Here is a 23,016-nt window from a genome sequence, read left to right on the forward strand (position 1 = left end):
GGGATCCGAATTACAATCGGTGAAAATATTGCGCACACCGATCAAGATATTCCGTCTGAAATCAATCTTCGACTGGTGCATGCACTGCACATGCGCTATAGATCACCCACAATAAAGAGCGGCTAGTCACTCGTGAACATCTAATAGATAATACGCCGCTTCAGGATAGTATCGAACTCCTTCGCCCTGAAGCGATTGCCGGCCATCGGTCAGTTATATTTGTTCGTCGCGATCAACCGGTTCCAAACTGTCGAATCAGTCAGTTTAATCGTGTGAACAAAGGAAAGCGTTACAATGTGTTAGATATTGTATAATGTGCAGGATTGTACGATACCAATCAGTTAACGAATCTGTGGAATGGAGAACAATCCGAGAAAGGACTCCTGCGGAAAGAACAACAAAAGCATCATCAATGGGCTTAGTGTACGCAGCTCAGTGTTTGAAAAATTTGTTTTCATCGATTCGTTTCACTGTAAATCAAATCGCCGCATTCATCAGCACACGTGAAACGATTGACAAGTCTGCCAGTTGACTCGAAGAAATTAACCAATTATGTGGGGTTATGAAGATAGATCAAAACCAAAACATTTCAGTTCGTTATAGAAGTGACACACGTGCCGAGCTAATCGCCTTTATCCAGCTGCGTCAGACCGGGCGGAAGCAACTGAGACGGCTTCTGGACACGAGCCAAATATTTTCTCAATTAAAATTTCAAACTGTGGTTTGGAAGTGAAATGTTCAAACTGCTGATTTTTGTGTTAGTACGTACAATAACCGCCGTGTATCATTAACTAGTTGAGAATCTAAATCTATTTTTGATGAATATTTTTGGACTTTGGTTTACCGATATCGAAATAGAACTTGGACATGACACTGTCGATGAATGAAATCAAATTGGGCACATCGCCGTCTGAATTGACGTTGTTGGCCGAGGAGGTAAAAAAAAGTGTAAATGAAAATGGTGAATGTGTGTGGTTTGAATATAGTATTGCTCCGGTAGTTTGTCTAGACCAGCGGTTCTCAACCTTTTTGTACTACTGATACTACCTTCAAAATTAGCTCGGGTTGTCGATTATGTATACTACTATATACCATTTTCAATATGTTATGAGAGCATGCTAGACATATCCATTCGGAAATGATATTTCACGTCGCGGATCCCCAGCAACTGTTTCACGAGCCCTACGAGGTCCGCGAATCCCAGGCTGAGAATCGTTGGTCTAGATGACATAGCTCGCATGCATTCGCAAAGAATTTTCTCTTCTGCTTGGTTTGAAATTCCCTCGCATCTTTAGTTTAGAGTATCCACTGAATCCCACTTCTACGGACCCGAATATTTACTTCAAGAAAAGCAAGAAGGACGCTAGAACGTTACATAACATGTTTTTACTAGAGGATTTTTTTTAGGATTTGATTACGTACTAGAGGGCGAGGGTGGATGTGGTATGGAAATTTGTGACAATTTGTTACATAAGCGGAGGGGAGTCAATTTTGTGCAAATTTTGCGTTACATAATTTATGAAAGGCCCCCTATGGAAATTTGGAGCGCATCGACGATCTGAGAGTATAATTTGGCTGCTGCAATGTCCGCAGCACACAGTTTTAGACGAGGTAGTGTAATTTTCTTCGATGGAGCGACTCGGAAAATGGAAGCTAGGAGTTGAACTCGAATTTGTTCAGGAGAATCGATACATCTGGTATGCACCGTACATAGTCTTCCGATTCCGAAGCATCGGAAAACTTACACATACTTCTCCCAAAACGTTGCTATATTATCCGGTATCTCATCATCCCAAGCAGAAGTCGAATCGAATGATACCAGGCTCAGGTTCCCAGGAACGACACCAGGCCCAGGTTTCCTTTCGCCAGGAGTTCGCTAACTTCTGTCCTAAACTGGCTTGGTTCCGTAATTGACTGTGTTCCTCCGATGAAGTCATCTATATGCGCAAAAACTTTACCGAAGAGCGGGTCTAGCCAGCAGATAGGAATCGCCTTCATCGGTAGCCAGCTGCTGTAGAAAGCGTGTGGCGAGAAAGAACGATGGGCTCAAGCCATACTTAATAGTCAACAATTCATAGCATTGGATTGAATTTGTCGGGTCAAATCGCCACGGAATTCTCTGGTAAGGTGCATCGTTGGGATGTAGCAAAACTTGCCAGTGCATTTTGGAGATGTCACTTACCAACGCCACAGGAATGTCCGGAATCAGATGATGGTTAATAGGAGATCGTCTAGCACCACAGGGCCCACTAGCAGAGCTTCGGTAAGGGATGAGCTGGTAGAAGTCTTGGCCGATGCACGAAGAGCACACGTACTCTCGTCATTGTGTTGGTTTTCTTCACTACCGTTCACTATGTCCTGTCGAACATACTGCATATGTCCAAGGGAGAGACATTCTTCCATAAGCTTGTGGTATTCATTTGCGAGTCGTTTTTCCAGGAGGAGGAACCGATGGAGTGCCGTCGGTTTGGCATCTCCAATCAGATCATCGAACCATGTATCGTCCCTCTGTTGTGGTAGATAAAAATATTTTTCACATCGTCTTTATTCCGGTGAATAAGCGGACCAGAATTGCAGCTATTTAATCCTCCTAAACTGTTAGACGCTCTCTTCAAGCGTCAATAAGGAAATGGCTATGATGCTATAGGGAGGATTCTGTTTAGCTGGATGGACTTTACCAACTGCGCCAGAAACTAACACTATCACGCTATCGACAAGCATCGGAAGAGAATTGGGTAGTTGAATCCTATTTGCCGCCTGAAAGAATGAGAGGAAATGCTTGATCATGTCTATTGGCGGACGTTAATGGAATTGGGTGTCCCCCAGGAACAGATTTCATGGAAGTTTCCAACAGTCCACTGGAATATCGTAGACGGGTAGATCAGGAGTTACTTTTGAAAGCTTCAAAAACTTTTCATTCGCAAAAAAACCTGCTTCCGAGACCGGATCTGGACATGAGCTGATTCTCTAGCGTTTCACGATTGCTCACCGATCCCTTGAACGATGACAATGGGTAGGTTTCGCTTGAGTCTTAGCAGTTAAACCATCTTATAGATAATCAGATTTGGTTGAGAAACGCAATCCAAAATCGCACTTGCGATATACTCCTTACCATAATAATCAACCGCTGTCCGCATAAGTACGTTCAGGCTGTCAGTGCCTTGCAGTAGTAGACTACAGCAAATTCTGCTGAATTTCTGGATGAAAGGGAGTACGGGAGATGTCGACTCGTCACCTGCCTACACTCACGTTGGTCGACGTTCGGGAGACATTGCCAGTACAGGATGAAGCCTAGTCGGAGAGAGAGAGGGCCCTGCACTGCCTGCAGGTATATTTTAAAAAACATTGCATTGAAAAATGATCACTTTTAAACAGTTCAAACACAGCCGATTTGAATTGATCAGGGAAAGGTGATCAGTTGAATTCATTTTCTCGAACCTTGCGCACTTTACTAACCGAAGGCGCTGTTCGCAAGCGTAGCACTAGCCTGGACTATCGACTGCTGTGCCGGGCGACAATTTCATCTGGGAGGACTTGCGCGTGGCCGAAACACGAGAGAACATGACGTACTGTGATGAAGGTTGAACGTGATTCACCGAAATGAATTCCAGAACACGGATGCGTCGATGCAGGAACTTAATAAATGCTTCATGACTCGGCGTCTCAATATTCGATGCATGATCCTCCCCCGTCTCGAGAGTATCATCGGTAATGCGAATGTACAGCAAATATTCCAGTATTGTGCCCCAACCGTCCACTGGTTTCATAAACTGGCGCAGGATTTGGTATGCCGCTAAAACTCGTCGAGGATCCCATGCAACGAAGTTATAGTCTCTTCCTTTCCATTGGTCCTACAGTGTCGGCTGTAAGTGTCGTTTCTTCAGAAGGTACTCAATCGCATACCTTCCGACCAATGCCTGCCAAACCAATGAATAAATGGTGGCACTGATCGCGAACGTCTCGATTATCTGAGGGATTTCGCCCGTTGCCGCTGATTGGAGGTAGTGGAACTTCTGAATCTCCGGAACATCCCGATTCATATGGATCAAAGCGAGGAACAGGTCGTGGAAAGCCAACATCTGGTTGAATTCTCCATTGAATTCAAGCAAAGTGATCGTCGGCAGTTTCAGATCCTTAAGACTGGAGGAAAATGTAGAGGGGTATGATAAGGAGCACTGCCAGCAGGAATAGACGGAGATAGTTTTAAAGGCAGACCAGCCCTTAGTTTATAGAATTGCTCTTCAAAGGCAGAGCGAATGTGGGTATATACCTTGACTCGTTTCCTCGATGCCTTCAAGAACCACTTGGATGTCTTCGAGGTACTGCCGGATCGCGTCCAGCTTATTGCTCGGATTTACAACATCGAGCCTGTCTCGTTACTCCTGGAAGGCCGCCAAAAATATTTCCGCTCTTCTGGGTGAAGCAAGAAGTGCCGTACGTCGAAGCATCGGCTAGCTGATGTCTCCGCTGGTCGTCCATTTAGGAAGTCGCTGACGTAACCAGCGTTGTGGATGTATACAGATGCAGAACGTAGATTTTCTGGTAATAATTGACGTCAGTAGCTCTGGGATGAAGATTAAAACCCCTAAATGCACCTTGAAAATTATTATTAGTCAACGGCAATCTACTTGCGATCAGAAGCTCTAACCGATGCAGATCAGGCGATCTAGCTGACGGTTGGTGCTCACCACCAGTGCGAAAAGGAAATGAGCAGCAAATGCAAATAGAGAATCAGAACGGTAATCGGAGAATTACAGCTAGCCCCCTGGTTCAGTGAGATGAGGAACAGCAGCCTTTTTCGGCCTTGGTGCATGAAAGACTGGCCTTCTGGATTGAGAAAACTGCCTTGGTAGCCCGATGCTGAAGACCAACCGATGGTTTGAACCAAATTCCATCCGAAACGGTAGCCGGAACCTATCTTAACCCTCGTGGATCATGGACAGTGGAAATGGATGGTGGAACTCGAAAAATATGGAAAAGCGCCATCTAGAGCGCACCAGCGGAAATCAGAAAGGAATTGAACTGCTACTAACCTGATACCAGTAAAATATTTGATTTGTATTTAATTATCTGCAGCCCGGCTAGCAGAAATCTCCTCGAGGTACATAGGTTGCCAAACCCGATGGAGGATGCCACACAATGCCGCTTCAGCGCCTTGGCTTGGCGTCCCACAGACTTCCGAAGGCGCTGCAGAGCGTGATCGCATACAGCAATCAATCCCGGTCACGCCACCAATTTGTGACGATCAACGGAAAGTGTGCAATGATTCGATAGACGGTATCCTGAAGTATCCTAGAGGGAACCATTCTTGCGATGGAATTAATTTCACCTGGTAATATCACGACTTTTAGTAACAACCAAGGAGGTATATTTGCGTGTGCTCTTCTCGACGGTCATCCAGAAACTAACTAAGCAGCAGCAGCGGAACCTTTACACATCATTGCGTGCTTGTAAGAACTCGTGCAAATAGTTTTCACATCTGTGAGAGTAGGAGTTTGCTGTACTGATCGAACAATATTTTATGGCACGACGCCATATGCTATATGTTGCATCGGTGTAGCAAAAATGGCTATTAATAATCAATACAATATAACGAGAATAAATAATATAATAAACATGATTTAATGGACTAAAAGCAAAGCAATTAATACGTCAATAAAGCATTGTTCTTTGTGTTGAAATAACTGACACAAATTGGTAACAATTCTCAACCTTCATACATGATTTAACGTCATCATTCCACCCTGACAAGATCATACGTATTCCCTACGCATATTAAATGCCTTGTAGTCAGAGATGTAATGCACCTCAGAGCAAATAAAGAGAAGAATAAAAACACTTTTTGCACTTTCCATGCGAGCCACCGCTTTTCTCTTTTACAATAAACCTCTTAGCTCCGATGTGTTTTGCTCCCATATGTGCATTCTACTCCATGGCTGCACACCTCAAAGAGCAGAAAAAAGAGGCTCTTTAGTGTGAATCTTGGTCCCACGCACACGAAAGCAAAGAAGGCAACCAAGATACATTTTAAAAACGTTCTTCCTATCAATCTTTATCTGAATTGTAGTTTGATTCGCCTTCCTACCTGCTTGCCAGTGAGGGGAGGCACAACAAAGTGGCTCTTCAAGGTTATTCTTTGTGCGAAATTCTGCAGCTCTTGGTGCACAGATCTTTCTCTTTTTGTGTGTGTTTTTGTGTCGCTCTTTTTTCATCGTGAATTGCACTCTTTGTGCACATTGTGTGAGCTAATAACAAGGCTGCTTGTAGTATAGTTCCTTACTTGGTCAAAAAACACACAACAAACAAAAAATTACTTTGCTCAGTCCAAAGAAATAACAGCCCGTTCCCTTACAATGCCATCAAATCAACAAACATTTCAAATTACATGTGGCAATATATGTGCATTGTGCAATTTTAAAAATTATTTAATGAAGACTATTACTTATTAGCAATAAAATAAGATCGGAAAAATAGTCAGCATACCAAGGTGGCTCATTTTGAAAGATAGCACTGTCGATAAATCAAATTATAAAAATAGGTTATAAGAGACGCGGATGAAGATAGCTAACTACTGACTTTTTCAGCATACTCTACACTCGCTTGAAAAAAATGTCCATGGTTATTTCGTCATCCTGATAATTCGTTAAGCGACAAACTCTGGAATGCAACAATTTTGTGTTAGAATAGCCTTTCTCTATCTTCGCATAACAATACCAGCGAACATGTCGAGATTTGACCCTTAAGTCCAAGACAATTTACTACTGTAGACTTCTCTAAATCTATTTTAAAAATTGTTTCACGCATCAATAGGAGCAGAAGTTGCGCTTGTTCACGCTTTCTAGAAACAACGATCAGCTCAGTTTTCCCCGTGGAGAACTCATTAGCCAGCTGAAGAGCCCTACGTAGCCAAATTGCCCAAAGTATTTTGCAATGGTTTCTGCAAATCGGAAGCTTTATGTACATCAACCGAGACCACCCGTCATCTGCAAGTTACTTTAGTGTGAACGAATTGACAACATATTCATAACTGTCACTCTCGTTAAAGTTGTACAGAAGCGGACTTAGACATGAGCTCTGGGGAAGATCCATATAGCTATTGAACTGCCATACGAAAAATACAAGTGCTTTTCAGACAACAAATTGCACAGAATTTTTTTAAAACAGGTAAGGCGCATTTTCTCCGACAGAACATTAATAGAAGCTGAATTAAAAGTCCCCTTGGAATCTACGAGCGCGGCAGGCATCTGCTCTTTGCAAACATTGTTTCCGACCCAATAGTCGAAACAAAAGAGAATTATTTACTAGAACAATTTTCAGATGCAAGATAGCAGTGCAATCAGCCGATACGAATTGTGATCGGAGGCTGGTTTTGAAATGGTAATGACCTTCACTTAGCCCTTGTCATAAAATACAATGTTACCCTCTAAGAACTTCTTAAATAAAGTTAACATCGTTTTTGGTCAGAATCTGGCAGATGTTTCGACAAATTGATTTCGATTCTGTTTGGCCCCGGGGCTATGTTGTTACATGATAAGAGAGCTAGATTTGTTCGAAATAGAGTCGGCTTGGTACGAATTCCTACTTACCATTTCCCAAGCAACTCCTATTATCCTTTAATTCTAATCTGACAAGTGACAATTTTAATGCCTGTTGTCGAAAAAAGATCGATTCAATTGAAAGAGTAGCACTTTTTGATCCCCAAGAGAACTCCTCCATAAGTGTCTCTATAAGTGTCCTCTTGATCCAAGTGAATAATATTAAAATCGTGGAAGCTGAGTCGCTTTTATGGATAATACTTCTACAATTTCACTGTAAAATAGTGATTAAATCCGTCACCTCGTTCGATGTATTAGCCATCGAAAGATACAATAGCTGTAAGAAGGGGCCGTTTTTCAGACAACTTTAACAGGGTTAGGAGTACTGAAAGCTGTGAAAAACACTGTATAACATATTAATCCAGCGCAGATTTCTTTCTCCGACTGCGATATACGAAACACTTGGAGTTTTTAATATCCTAGGAAGTGCCGATAACTCCTTTTTTACACACAGATTTCCAAAACCAGGAGCTACTTGCTTCGATGTTGTACCAGTACTGCCGCCAGCTGTTATTTTTGAAAGACCTTGAAGGGACGCATTCTGGCCTTTACAGCGATGTTTAGGATAGAAGATGTTTCTCCGCTTTCCATTGTTTCTAGGCACAGCTGAAGAAGCCCCATTCGTCAGTATTCAAATTAGTATATATTTGTAGTGGTCGACGACGTAGCTCTCATTAGCACTTCCTGCAAAAGATTGCTTATAGTGTCCCTGAAGGAAACGCTTCTGTTTCTTCTAGCGCTGTTTGTGCGCAGGCCATGTCGAGAGATCATGTGGATATGTTTCCCCACCGTAAATCACTATTCGACATCCCTTTCACAGGAATCATACCGTTAACTCCCACTACATTTTTCGCAACGAACCTTTTTGTTACAACGTAAAGCTATATGTCCCAATTGTCCAATTGTTCAAGTCCACTGTAATGCAATTTATGACCTGCGGCACAAAAAGACGAACAATTAAACGAACCTTGCCAAAGAGAAGATAATTAAGTAGAACAGACCCGGTGAGGGTCACGCGATATGACTCAAGGTTGACATAGATCCTCTTCCCATCAGCTGCGACTGATGCTTAATGCAATCATTTGCAGTCCAGTATCTTCACTGGCTGTAACATGGGGTTTTTCAAACAATTGACCCCGTTTTGCAGCTGATCTGCGCAATTTAAGCTCAAATCGGTAACCACGCTTTCGATTTCGACATGGTTTGCTGGTACGTAGACTCTCTTTTTTAGAATAAGGCTTGAAAGGCTTCAAAAGCCTGGTCTGTAGTGTATTGGCACTGTGCAGGACTCGCGACTCACGTTCGTGCCTAACCACTAAAAACACTCTTTACTTTTTAACGCCCTTCTTCACCACAAATCTACGTCAAGGTATTACTTCGTGAGAGAGGGGCTCGTTGTTTCATCGCACCCCTTTCTTCTGGTCTATATCGGTGGCCTACTTGGTTCATGAAATGGCTCGACCTTTGAGCTCTGATTTAACTATCGACTCTTCTCTTGCTTCTTGTCTCCATCTCTTATGTCGCCATTTAGCTCTCGTCCCCGTGAGCCGTTTAGATGTTGATTCCAGCTTATGTTTCCGTGAGTTATTCAGCTCCCGGCCTTATCATGATCTACTTGGATAGTGCCCAACGGAGAACTCACCCTACTCCGACCGATAGTTCCCCGACGGCAGAATTTCTCCCGACACCGATGCCCGCTTCCTTGAGCCATTTAGCTCCCCGCTTCCTTGAGCCATTTATATCAACTCGGATATTATCCTACTCCGACTGAGAGTTCCCCAGCAATGGAATCTCTCTCGGTATCGGTGTTTGCTTCGTGAGCCAATTATCTCCCATTTTCGTTACGATTCTGTCGGATATTCCAAGGCGGCGAATCTACCCTACCGTGAATTCCCCGGCGGTAGATTGCTCCCGATACCGATGTTCGTTTTTGTAATCCATTTAGCCGCAAGATTATACTGTATCGATTTTGCTGGCTATTTTCGGCAAATTTTAAGACTAAGAGAAACGAAAGCAATGAAATTGAAAGACGGATAGGTATTCTAGAGCAAATTAGTTATAAACTTAGAATGGAAAACTAGGACTAGGCAGGCTCGCATGTTTTACCGCCGGCGTCTTTTTTACATAATTTTGACCATTTATATGATAATCCCCCCTTAAGGGAGGGAAGGGTTTCAGCGTAAACAAAACATTTTTTGGCAATTATTTGAAACTTTGGGTCAAGCGGATTGACCAAAACTTCATCTATTTTTGATATTATGAGTACTTATATCTTTTCAATAATAAAAGCTACAGTTTTGAAGAATTCGAAGGAAATGTCTGTCTTCAAAAGTTCTGAAAGACTACTTAAAGATATGTTGAAAAAAAATGAAGACTGCCAAAGTTATATTAAAATTTGGTTTTTGCCTTTCTCAATAGAAAGGTATTGCAATTGCTCTGAATTCCAACTTTTTAACGGAGGCCCGGAGGGCCGAGTGATATATACCATTCGATTCAGTTCGTCGAGTTCGGCAAATGTCTGTGCGTGTGTATGTATGTGTGTATGTATGTATGTGTGTGTATGTGCGTCTGTGTGTATGTGACCAAAAATGTCACTCATTTTTCTCAGAGATGGCTGAACCGATTTTGACAAACTAAGTCTCAACTGAAAAATACAACGCTCCCATAGGCTGCTATTAAATTTCTGATGGATCCGACTTCCGGTTCCGGAATTACAGGGTGATGAGCACGATCACGTAGAAAATGTCGATTTTAACCCTTAAATGCGCAATGTTGTTTTAAAACAACATTTCGAAAACCATCTCAAAATTATCATAGCAACGTACTAAAGCTGTAAGACAATTTTCAGAAAATTTGAAAAAAATCGGTTTGCGCCTTTAAGGGTTAATAAATTCTGCAATGAATGTATAATGGTGAAAAATTTTCCAAAATGTGACCACAACTGCTTCGATTTGTAGTACTAGGTCACTAACAGCCATTCAAAGTCTTTTTGGTCACATTGACCACCATCATCGGTTCCGGAAGCCCCGGTGGAAGTATCCTAATTCAGAATAACAGTCACATCGGTTTCTCGGAGATGGCTAGACCGATTCAACCAAACTTAGTCTCAAATGAAAGATGTTGCGTTCCCGTAAATGGCTATTAAATTTCATCCCGAACCGACGTCCGGTTCCGGAGTTACGGGTTGTGGCGTGCGGTCACATAGCAAATTGTGATTCAAACCGATACTCCGATGAAAGCAAAAAAGGTAAAAATTTCGCTAAAATGTCTCTCAAACAACTTAAATTTGCAGTTCTAGGTCACCGACGGCCAAACAAACTTTCGTTGACTACATTGACCACCATAGACGGTTCCGGAAGTACCCGGGAAAAGCGGCCATCTTTCAAAACTGGCAAACTCATATCAGTTTCTCGGAAATGGTTGAGTCGATTTTCACAAATTTAGTCCCAAATGATAGCTATATTATCTCCACAGATATCCATAAAATTTCGCACGGATCGCTTATATGATTCCGGAAATATAGACTAAACCGTCCGTTCACATATGAAATTAAGCGCCCAAATCGAAGATAATACTATTTGAAATAGTTTAATTTATGATAAAACTTCTCATAACTTTGAAACGATAAAAAATAGTAGTTGGTGTTTTAAAGCAAATTATGCGCCCTAAAATAATTGTGAATTTGTCCAAAAGGAACTTTAGTGTAAAATAAAGTCTTAAAGTTATAGAAATAAAAGCACTTTTTAAAAAACACCCTAAAGCTTACATTTGAATTTCTCGTGCGATGAAGTTTCTTCAGTAAAATTGTCTAAAATGTGTTCCTCTACAACTTCATCGAAGACAGTCAAGTTCTATCTTGATCCGTTAGAAAGTTCAATTTTAAATCTTGCTTCTGTTTAAACGAAAAAAGGCCCTTCCAAAGTACAACGACTTTTCTAAACATATTGTAAGGCTAAGTCATTTAGTTTTATCAAAAAGTTAAAATTCCTACAAAATTTGCATTCTGGACCACTGTGCACTGTCTTTAATAAAGTTATTAAAACACTGAGTCATAGTTCGACGAATGAAATCTTCGTAGACCACCCTAGAAATGCAGCAAAAAGCGTACAAATTCGTCACGGTTTTCACTTCACGCGATTATCAGGCAATATGCCAGGAAACTAATTCACTCTTTGCAGATTGTAAATCAATCTTTGACGTGTAATTAAAACGTTTCCTGTACAACACACTTCGTTTCGTTCACTGTGTTCATGCAATTTACATCTTACCATAAAATTAACGCCTACTAAGACGTACAATAATTTTACGCTTTGCGTTCCTTGGTCTAAATACAGTTCATTAACTCGATTACTAATCTTTATGACCAACACCCAGACATACTCACTAGATTTCAACCCAGTTGTTGGTGGTAAAATTTTATCTTTTATAATTCCAGCAAGCAAACGGAATCGCCGTCACCGTTGCCCTTCCGAATGTCCCGGTACGGGAGAAGTGGGGCAAAGGTGTAGAGTTTATGCTATCCTGCATAGCCTACTCCGTTGGGTTCGGTAACATTTGGAAGTTTCCGTACACTGCACTGCAAAATGGAGGCGGAGCATTTCTCATCCCATACCTGGTGGTCCTGTTTGTGATTGGACGACCGATCTACTATCTGGAGATGGTGATGGGACAGTTTTGCAGCAGTGGTTGCGTGAAGATCTACGATCTGGCACCAATAATGAGAGGTTGCATGATTTGGTGGAATCTTTGAACTACTATATTTTACCATTATCTCAACCGTCTTTTCAGGAGTTGGCATTGGCCAATCTCTGGCAATGTTCGTTGTTATGACCTACTACACACCGGTGTTGGCCATCACGTTGCGTTATCTGATAGCGTCCTTCAATACGGAGCTTCCTTGGAGCAAATGCGATACTTCCTGGAGTCGATGCATTGATTCGGATTATCGAGGATTCTTGAATAGCAGCGATCCAAAGCTGAGGACCCTGAATGTATCTGCGGAACTCTACTTTACGTAAGTTTATCGTTCGTTTTTCTTAAGTAAACATAAATGTTTGAATTTAATTATAGGAAAACAGTCATGCATCGGGCTCCTCTGGATCAGGGGATCGGAATTCCCGACGTTAATCTGACCTTGTGTCTATTAATCTCTTGGATAATTGTTGCCATTATCTTGATCAAAGGAATTCGTAGCACCGGAAAGGCAGCCTACTTCCTAGCTCTGTTTCCGTACGTTATCATCTTGATACTATTCATACACACTTGTACTCTGGAGGGAGCCAGTACGGGAATCATGTATTTTCTCACGCCGAAATGGGATCAACTTTTCACGGCTCACGTTTGGATGGAAGCGGTTACTCAGTGTTTTTTCTCGCTATCGATTTGCTTCGGTGGAATCATCGCTTATTCATCGTTCAATCATTTTTCCAACAACGTTTACAGGTGAGTCATAGTGCCTAAATAATACAAGATTTCAAAAAAAAAAGATTTAACTTTTCAGAGATGCCATGATCATCTCTTGGCTGGACACACTAACATCAATCATTATAGGCTGCATCGTGTTTGGAGTGTTGGGAAACCTTGCCCATGTTACCCACAAAGGTAGCATCCAGGACGTGGTTCGGCAGGGACCGGGATTAACATTCATAGCCTACCCGGATGCCATCGCCAAGTTCGAGTACTTTCCACAGCTTTTCTCGATCCTGTTCTTCTTGATGTTGTTCATAGTCGGCATAGGAAGCAACTTAGGGGTCGTCACCAGCATTATTACCGCCATCCGAGACAAGTGCCCAACGGTGCCTAACTGGAAAGTTGCCAGTGCGATCAGCGTCATCGGTTTCTGCCTTAGTACAATCTATATGGCCCCAGGAGGGATGGATCTGTTGGATGTGTTTGACAATTATGGTGCTAAGTATGTTACACTCACGCTGGCACTCTTCGAACTGATCACGTTCGCGTGGATCTACGGAGTAGATCGAATTTGCCGAGATATTCAGTTCATGCTTAACATCGACACGAGCAAATTTTGGCGGATTTGCTGGGCGATTGTAGCCCCATCGGTTGTTGGTATGATTCTGATTGGATGCTTGGTTGACCATGAACCGGTGGCGGTTCCGTTCGAGTACAATGGTGGGCAAGGAATTATTCTGCAATGGAATAGAATCTAAACATCATTTTTAATTTCAGTTATTGGTTGGTGTATTTATGGGCTTGCGGTGGTTCAGCTTCCACTTTGGGGTATTTACGCGGTGTATACCCAGAAGCACAAAGGAGTGATCAGGAAAATTCGACTGGCTTCTGAACCGTCGAAAAATTGGGGTCCAGAAAATGATTCTACAAGGGGTTTGTATAAATTATATGTTGAGAAAAATAAGGCACTGCTAGATCACAATGAAGATACTAGTTTGTGGAAGGTTGTCTACAGGAGAATTTTTAAGTAGATATTAAATTTTTAGTATTATCAAATTGTTGCATTAGCTATTTTAATAACAATGATACGCTCGAATTAAAATTAATAAAGATGCCTTTCAACTGTACTATTGTTTTCTATTACTAGTTATCTGCACAGATGCTTAATTGTGGTTCACCCAGGACATATTTTCGTCTTCTTAAGACGTAATTAAAGTTTGCTTAGTTCAACAATGTCCTATTTTGTTTGGCAGATTCATTGTTGGCGTGAGCACGTGCCTATACATTAAAAAGGACGTCTGTTGTAGTGTGCAAAAAATCGACTTCTTTTTTATCCGCTTAATTGTTAGTATTGAACCTCTAGAATAGCCTCCCGCAATCATTGTGGCCAATTTGAACTTTATTTGTTTTAAACAGCCATGCTTTCCTCGCGCGTATTGGCTGCAACACACGCAGATTTCAATCTATCGGCAACAATGTTCGAAAAACTCATACACTCTAAATTACTTCTACCCAAATTTTCGAGAGAAAATACCCAATGGGTTATTTTCTACAGCGTTTTTTTCCGTGATGCAATTTGATGTAGGGCACCCTTTAATAGCGTTTTCTCTCGAAACCGCGTTTTTCAAATTGGCGAACACGATAACTGAAAAACTAACCAACGAATTGATTTACTTTTTTATGAGAATACACAATATATGTAGCCTGTCGACGAACCACCGGAAACTGAATAATTTGTTTGTTCCCTGTTATTTTGAAGAAAGGTGAGCGAATTTTAAAGTAAAATATGAGATTTTTCGGTTTTGATAAAGCCATTTTCCGAAATTCGCACATATTTCTATTTTTTTTTTTTGGTTCGACGAGTAACTACAAATCTAAGCTTTACAAATCTTGTTGAATTTCCTGAGTCAGACAATTTTTTCAAGAGTTATCGCGTTCGCCGTGGCGCTCCTTGACGTGGAAATGGTTGGACGTCTACTCTTGGAACGCTCGTATGACTGAAAATATTTTTTTCGTGCACAATGAATGTTTAAATAAATCTTAATATTGCCTTGATTTAAAAATCGTAAAACAAAATAACTTTCGTTTTGAGCACTTTACATCAGACGCTCCTCTTCAGCCAGAAGGGCTTGTGTTTCGCACGTATTTTGTTTTCTAGTATACAGTACCGTCTTAACACACTGGGCGCACTGGGTCTGGGCCAGGGGCCCCGCGCTGGCGACGGATATAAATCTATTCATAAGCCTGTGTTTGATAAAAGGTTACAGTCGAATATTTGAAACTGTTGCAATTCGCAATGAAATGCAGTGACAGATTTCCGATTTCTTGAACGACGTTTTATTTCTGTTGATTTGTACTGGACGGTTAAAAAATTCCTACCGAAAACAAAGAAATTTATATGCTTTTTGTTGTACATGTTTTGCCTTTCTCATAAAGAAAGGATATGCAATCACTCTGAAAACCGACTTTTTAACCGAGGCCCAGAGGGCCGAGTCTCATATACCATTCGACTCAGTTCGTCGAAATTGACAAATGTCTGTATGTGTGTGTATGTGTGCATGCGTTTTTAGTAAGGTTAAAAAAGCTTCAAAAGCCTGGCATGTAGTGTATTGGCACTGTGTGGGACTCACGAATCACGTTCGTGCCTAACCACTAAAAACATTCCTTACTTTTTACGCCCTTCTTCCCCACGGAACTACGTCATCGTATTACTTCGTGGGGGGGGGGTTCGTTGTGCTTCCTTCGCACCTCTTTCTTCTGCTCTATCTCAGAGCCTCGCTTGGTTCATGGAGTGGCTCGACCTATGAGCTTTGATTTAACTCTCGACTCTTCTCTTGCTTGTTGTCTCCATCTATCTACGTCGCCGTTTAGCTCTCGTCCCCGTTAGCGGTTTAGGTGCTGATTCATTGAGCCATTTATCTCGTGTTTGTATGTGTGTATGTGTGTGTGTTTTCAAAACTCACTCACTTTTCTCAGAGATGGCCGAACCGAATCGCTCAAACTTGATTTCAAATGAAAGATATAACGCTCCCATAAGCTGATATTGATTTTTTGTCGATCGGACTTCCGGTTCCGGAGTTACGGGTTGAAGAGTACGGTCACCCAGCAAATTCCCATATAAAATGGTAACACTATGATTTCCAAATGGTGTAATACATATCAAAAAGAGTGCAAAATAACTCGGATTTGCGGATCTAAATCACTAATGATCATTCTAAGCAGCTTTGACCACATTGGCCACCTATGACGGTTCTTGATGCCACCAGGTACTTTCCAAGTTCCAAGTTCCAAGTTAATCTCACACCATTTTCTCAGGTAATTCTTGACTGATTTTTATAAACTTGGTTTCAAATGAAAGATACAATACTCTCTGTTATTGAAATTCATTCGTATTTGACATTTGGTTCCGGAGTTACAGGTTTTTTTTGCGACCACATAGGAATTCCCCATATAATCCGATACAATCGTAATACTTCAAAGGTTAAAAATCCATTTCTATTCGCAAGTCTAGATAACAGCATTTCTATTTTCAAGTCTAGATCTCTGATGGCCAATCAAAGATTCTATGAATATAATTTCCACTATCGACAGTTCCGGTTTTTTCGGGGTCTGGACGTATTCCAGAATTAGTCACATCGAATACTCTGTGATGACTGAACCGATTTTCATAAACCAAATCTCAAATGGAGGGAATAATATGCGGTTGGGTGTTGCATACTCCATTTACCTCTCAACTTCCCCTCACACCGTCTCTTTCTACATCAACCCCCCCCCTCCCTTCCCTTTGACCTATATTCTCTTCATCCGCCATATACAATGTTTAGAGAATTTCGTCCCATAGCCATATATTATAAGTGAATTTGGAGTCGCTGAGCTCAAATTTGATATCGAAAGGATCGGATTAATTCATCTTATAGTGATAAATTGATTTTGTCACACATTTTATGATATAACTTTTAGCTTAGTGTCGACTTTCAGAGATACTACTTCATCAGCATTTAATTTCGCAAATTCTGTAGCATAAGCACTCAAGATAACTAGCAGAATTTTAATAATAGCTTGCATCAACTTTAGACAATTCTAATACAGTGAAGTTCAGGGATGCCACATTGAAATATGTGTTTCGGCCAAAAAAATCTTTTTACCATCTGTGATGACTAAAACAGGAAAAAAATCTATGATAATCTGTGATAAATTTCCAAAAAATCTGTGAAAAATCACAATATTTCCAAAAATCTGTGAAAATCTGTGAAATTTTTATCAATATGCCAAAAATCTGTCATCTGTGAAAAAGAATCTGTGATAAAAAATTGTGAAAAAAATCTGTGACATTACAGAAAAATCTGTGAATATGGTAACCCTGGTGAAGTTTTGTTTTTAAGAGCCCTTTGGTGAATTTTAGGCTGTTAAAACGGGGATATTGACAAAGTCGGGGCATATATTTTTCTTTCTTTTTAACCCATTCATGCCCATGTTGTTTGTGGACAACAACGTTTTTAAACAGCTATAACGTTTGATTGAGGCAAGATTTCCTCACAAAAACAAGTAAGGCTAATAAATGTGACTATTGATTTTCATTTGAGTTATAACAGTTACAAGGATCAGCTCTAGAACTGAAGTTATTGCAATTAGTCTGATTGAATTCCGATGGAGCAGTGCTGCCAGGGACATTTTACGTTGACGACGGAAAATGAATTTTTTGTATAACTTCGTATGATGCAGTATTAGTAAAAACTGATAAAACATATCAATTTAGACTATTTTTGACTACGTTTTCCAAGCAATCGGACTATTGTGAATATTCTAAGAGAATTGTAGTGAGCATTGGAAGGTAAAAATTGAGAAGCTTCTAGCACTACGAGAGAAGCACCTATCTTTATGAAAAAAGTTTTTTCGAGTTACTTAACCCCCCCGTTTTCAAGAAAAAATAGTTTTCAAACCCTACATGCACTAGAAAAAAGTTGCACATGAAAGGGTTAATAAACCGAAGCTATTAAAATATTTTTCTCTAGTATCTAGATATAGCTTCATAACCCTTTCTGATTATTTAGTTTAAATTCCGCTTAATAGGGTCAGACTGCGCAAAATTTAAAATAAAATTATAATTTGGATTTTTGCCATTCTCATATGAGCGCCCGAAAATAAAAGTCGGAAGAACAGAACATGCTTCGTAAAACCCGTTTCAATTATATTAGAATGTAAAAGTCGTATATAAACTTTAAGCGTAAAAATCGCACAGGGGTTCTTGAATGTAAAAATCGTATAAAAAGTTCGCACCCGCAAAAGTCGGCAAGTGAGAACCTTCAGTATAAGAACCGGACAAAAAATTGCCGGGTTTTACAGAGTAGTTTCTTTTATCCGACTTTTAGTGTGGAAACAAATGTTATACGGATTTTACAAAGTAAGTATCAATCCCCGATCAGAAACACATAACAGAAATATTTCAAAACTCGTATTGTTACTTGTTATAAATATATTTATTATCTCGCATTGTTACTTGTTATAAATTTCTGTTATTTTAACTACTAACGAGACCAAATTTATAACACAATATGTTACAGAAATTGTGTTCTGTTATAATCTTACTTCATTTTGATCGGGTCGTCACGGTTGAGTAGTAAATAGACGTATATTATTGGGGCACAAGTGCGCCTTTTCGTTAATTGGTCTTATCTCAGATAAGTAGTAATATTGAATTTGTTGATTTGTACCTTGGCTATTTTAAAACTTTTGTTAATTGTCACAGCATCAAGCAATTGTTTGCTAAATCTTTCAGCTGGAAGAGCCTAAAAACAGCAAAGAGAAAACAAAAATTGCCAAACAAAAGTAAACACCATATTATTAGTTGAACAGGGTACATTAATATGAACATTACTTTATTAAAGTAGTGCTAATAAATTTTCACTATTATGTTGATAATGTGGTTAACATTCCATTGTCGACTAATTCCACGATACAGAGTAAATATGGGAAATTGGTTTAAACTAATTTTCATATCATTCGTTTAAATTAAACTCAGTAACATCTAATGTTGTTAGTCAAATCAAACTTTTTTGTTTAAACAACTATTCGTTTCTGGGTAGTAATGTTCAAATTCAAAATTAAAGAAAATAGAAAATGCAGCGTTCTCCTAACTTTGTAGCTCTAATTATGTTATCCAAAATTGAACATGACTGCTACTTTTAGCTAGTTTGAAATCCATTTTGTGCAAATTTACTAGAACAATGAGACACTTTTAGTTTATATCGATGTTGCGAAGTTAAGGATTTCAGTACCTGGAAACTCCGTTTCTCAAAGTATCAAAAATCCTAAAACGTTGAATAGTCCGCTAGTATTGATAAATGTAGGAAATAGTTGTATCTATTTCCTACATTTATCGATACCAAATTTAGCTAAGACATGACTAATTAAAATGAACCATATCAATATCAGCCTTTGGAAAAAATAATGCAAATTTTATGATTTTTTTTGTTGTAATCAGTGTTTATTAATCAAATCAGTAATACTTATATTAAATTTATTCAATTTCGCTTGTGCCACTTGCTAGTCCATAGTCTAGTGCATCATCGTCTGATCTCAAAAGATTGTAGAACGATCTGTATTCTACTTTGATGTTTTTAATAAGAATCTGCAGATCTCTATATTTTGCTCCAGTTATTGGATGTCCAAAGGTGTACTGCTTCTTGGAGGGAATCTTCAGACACTCTTCTTTTCTTTATGTCGATGCGCTGCTCGTTATTTCTATCGTCGTATGTAAAAATCGTCATGGGTTGTTCGTTTCAACCAGTTAACTTTTTGTTTTTTATCGTCCACTTTACGATTGGTTATTAATTTGTTAATTTCTGATATCGATACGAAATGCTCCATATTCATTTTTCGCGATTACAGAAATCCATCTATCTGGAGTTTCAATGCATTTGTAGCGTTTTGACGCTTGTTCAATTATTCCAAATTGTCTGCCACAGCTATTATAACTATGTCACGACAAAAAAAACGTTGTTCAATTAAATCCATATCACTTCTGGACAGAAAATATAGAAGTAGCATTGAAAATTTTATGTTGCGATTTTGCCCGCCGCATGAATCCGAATATAATATCACACGCTTTACAGCTGCTGGAATATGCTCACGAAAATACCGCAGAACACAAGAACCGATTTCTTGTCCACCTCTACTTGCCACATTTTCCGACCACACGTACATGAACGCTGCAAGTGCAAATAATGTTAAATATGATATTATAGATAATTATAATCCTACCTTCTCCGTTGACTTCGTTTACAATGCAGAGATTCTCCTGTTGATATCTTTGGAGTTGGCAACGCCTTTTGTAGATCGAAGGTACAGCCGTGTCTTCAGACTTTTTTGCAATTTCTACCTCTTTCAAAAACTCGTCTTTGATTTTTTCTGATAACCGATGGTGTTCTCGTTGCTTTTTTTTCAAGCTAGCCCTTTCATCTGCCAATATTTGGGGATCTTTCAAAGACGCATCCAAAGAATCAGGTTTTGCAGTTGTCTGTATGTCGTCACTAGGACGCCAAATTGAATTTGGTGTTGAAAATTTCACGAAATAAATTATATGTAATACATTTTCCATTTGCCAGTTCGAATTCCCTGAAAATCGCAGCAATAGAGAGTCCTTGTTGGAGATACTTTCGTTGTGATGACGATCGTCCATAGTGCGATTCATATGCCGGAAGAGCCGATAAATTCACAGACACGGTTCAATGTTTCAGCATCTGTTTTGCAGGGACAGGGAGCAATGTCCCGTTTTTCCATTCCGCTCGGATTATGAGAGACCGACTTTATGCGGTCATTGATTGTAGAGCTTGGGACTTGATACATAGCCATGAAAAACGGCCGGCAAACTTTATGTATAAAACCGTGTTCATCGGTTAACTGGTATGTAAATGTGTTCTGCCTTCTTCTAGTTTGCACGACAGGTAAATTAAAACTTCTTCTCCTACTAGTCGTAGAGGGCTTTATTTTTACAGCGTTCCTTAAAATTAGGGTTTTTTGAGCATGGGTTGAGGCATTGTAATTACCAGTGAAAAGTTGTTTTTGACGACCAATGTCAATCACTCCAGGGCATTTTTACACTTGCAGAGAGTTTGAAATTTGAATTCAATTTTTGGGATCAAGCGTTTCCTTTTCTTGGTCATACGCTGGAGACCTCTTTCAACGCAGTTTTTGGCTACATTTACCTTCCACGTATCAGGAATCCTTCGTCTTCTTCGAGAAAGTTTTGGTGCATCGAACATGTCTGTTAATCAAAATTAATAATTTATACAAGACAAAATTATAAAACCGAATAATTTGTTCGAACCGAGACGCATGTAGAAACCTTTAATATACTGTAGAAGTGAAAATTAGGGTTTAAATGCCTAATGTTCGACTGATACACTGACGAATTACCGTGAATTACTATAACGTACCTTCATTTTGCCACTTCAAACTTACTTCGTCGTCAGTCTCGCTGGAAGAATGAGAATTGGACATAATGGCTAAGATCTTTTTTCCTATAAAAGCAAAAAGTATGTTTAATTTTAAGTAGCAGTGAACCCCTTTATAGTATATTTCTGCAATTAATCATATACATTTTAACATACTTACCATCCGGTAGGTCCATCCTGAAGCAACAATGTCTTCTACCTTTGCGTTAACAAGTAAAAAACGCTTTGCTTACTATGATTGCACCAATCATTCTAGAAGTGAGGGTAGTCATTGGAGAGTCCTAATGAATAAAAGCCCATACAGAATACTCCATAACTGACGGAGCGCCAAAGCCCTGTTACGGGAATCTGACAAATTATGAGTGCTAATGTACTAGGTGCACCAGGATCAGAAATTCTACCAAAATTGTTTATGCACGATATGCTACTCGTTTGGCGATCACGCGACTTCTGGGTGGTTAAGAACACTCGCATTTGAATAAAATTGAATAATATGAATATCTCTATTGTTTGATATTACCCATACCTGGAATCAAGCAATAATTGGTTTAAAAAATTGCTTCCACCGCTACAGACGACATTTTTTGAGAAAAGAATTCATAACAATGACTAACCAAATTCGTACGTCTCTAGATTACTGATCGAGCATTGGATGTTCCTAACCATACCGGCCAATTAAATATCCGGTTGTTGCGTTAATGCTGTAAAGGCACCCTGTTCCTTAAATCTAGCGAAATAGTCGTTGAGCACGCGCGGCTGCTCGTTTACTTAGCAAGTTTAGTTTACGCTTGTTCCGAATGGTTTAGGATTGCCTTACACTTGAAAGTATGCATTTAATGTTGCACCAAGGTGCGCGGAGTCCAGACGACATGTTCGGATATTTCCAGGATCTTGCAAACCTAAAAGTTCACAGGGAACTTGGGAAGAAACTACATAGAGAAATAGAACGAGTGAATAAAAAAATTGTCCTAATTACCACACAACAGTGACGAACGATTCTTACTTTGTAAAATCCGCATAAACTTGCTTTCAACGGTAAAAGTCGTTTAAAACAAATACTTTGTATAAACCGGCTATATTTTTGTCCGATTTTTATACTGGACGTTCTTATTATGCGACTCTTTCATCCAAGAACTCCTGTGCGATTTTTACGCTTGAAGTTTATATACGACTTTTACATTCTAATATAATTGAAACGGGTTTTACGAAGCATGTTCTGTTCTTCCGACTTTTATTTTCGGGCGCTCATATAAAGAAAGGCTATGCAATCACCCCAAAAACCGATTTTCCAACCGAGGCCCGGAAGGCCGACTGTCATATCCCATTCGATTCAGTTCGTCGAGATCGGAAAATCTCTGTGTGTGTATGCATGTGTGTGTCAAATAATGTCACTCAATTTTCTCAGAGATGGCTGAACCGATTTGCACAAACTCAGTTTCAACTGAACGGTATAAGGATGCCATAAGACGCTATTGAATTTTTAGTTGATCGGATTACCGCTTCCGGAAGACGGGTTAAAGAGTGTGGCCACACATCAAATTCCTATATAAACTGGTAAC

At 39.8% G+C, this 23,016-nt stretch overlaps 1 protein-coding gene across 4 annotated transcripts; it reads left to right on the top strand.

The window, feature by feature from the left end:
• The first annotated feature begins 157 nt into the window (after positions 1 to 157).
• LOC131688926 (sodium-dependent nutrient amino acid transporter 1-like) lies at positions 158 to 14,115 on the top strand. Of its 4 annotated transcripts, XM_058973548.1 has the most exons (7): positions 158 to 761; positions 859 to 936; positions 12,031 to 12,319; positions 12,384 to 12,609; positions 12,666 to 13,037; positions 13,096 to 13,724; positions 13,782 to 14,115. In XM_058973548.1, the coding sequence occupies exons 1-7, from the start codon at positions 735 to 737 to the stop codon at positions 14,033 to 14,035; spliced, it is 1,875 nt and encodes a 624-aa protein (XP_058829531.1). In that variant the 5' UTR covers positions 158 to 734; the 3' UTR covers positions 14,036 to 14,115. The 4 variants fall into 4 exon arrangements, with proteins under 4 accessions (XP_058829531.1, XP_058829532.1, XP_058829534.1 ...); XM_058973549.1 differs by having other exon boundaries at positions 160 to 948; XM_058973551.1 differs by lacking the exon at positions 859 to 936 and having other exon boundaries at positions 167 to 761.
• The last annotated feature ends 8,901 nt before the right edge of the window (positions 14,116 to 23,016 follow it).

The sequence above is a fragment of the Topomyia yanbarensis genome, chromosome 3 (assembly GCF_030247195.1).
Source record: "Topomyia yanbarensis strain Yona2022 chromosome 3, ASM3024719v1, whole genome shotgun sequence".
Lineage (NCBI taxonomy): Eukaryota > Metazoa > Arthropoda > Insecta > Diptera > Culicidae > Topomyia > Topomyia yanbarensis.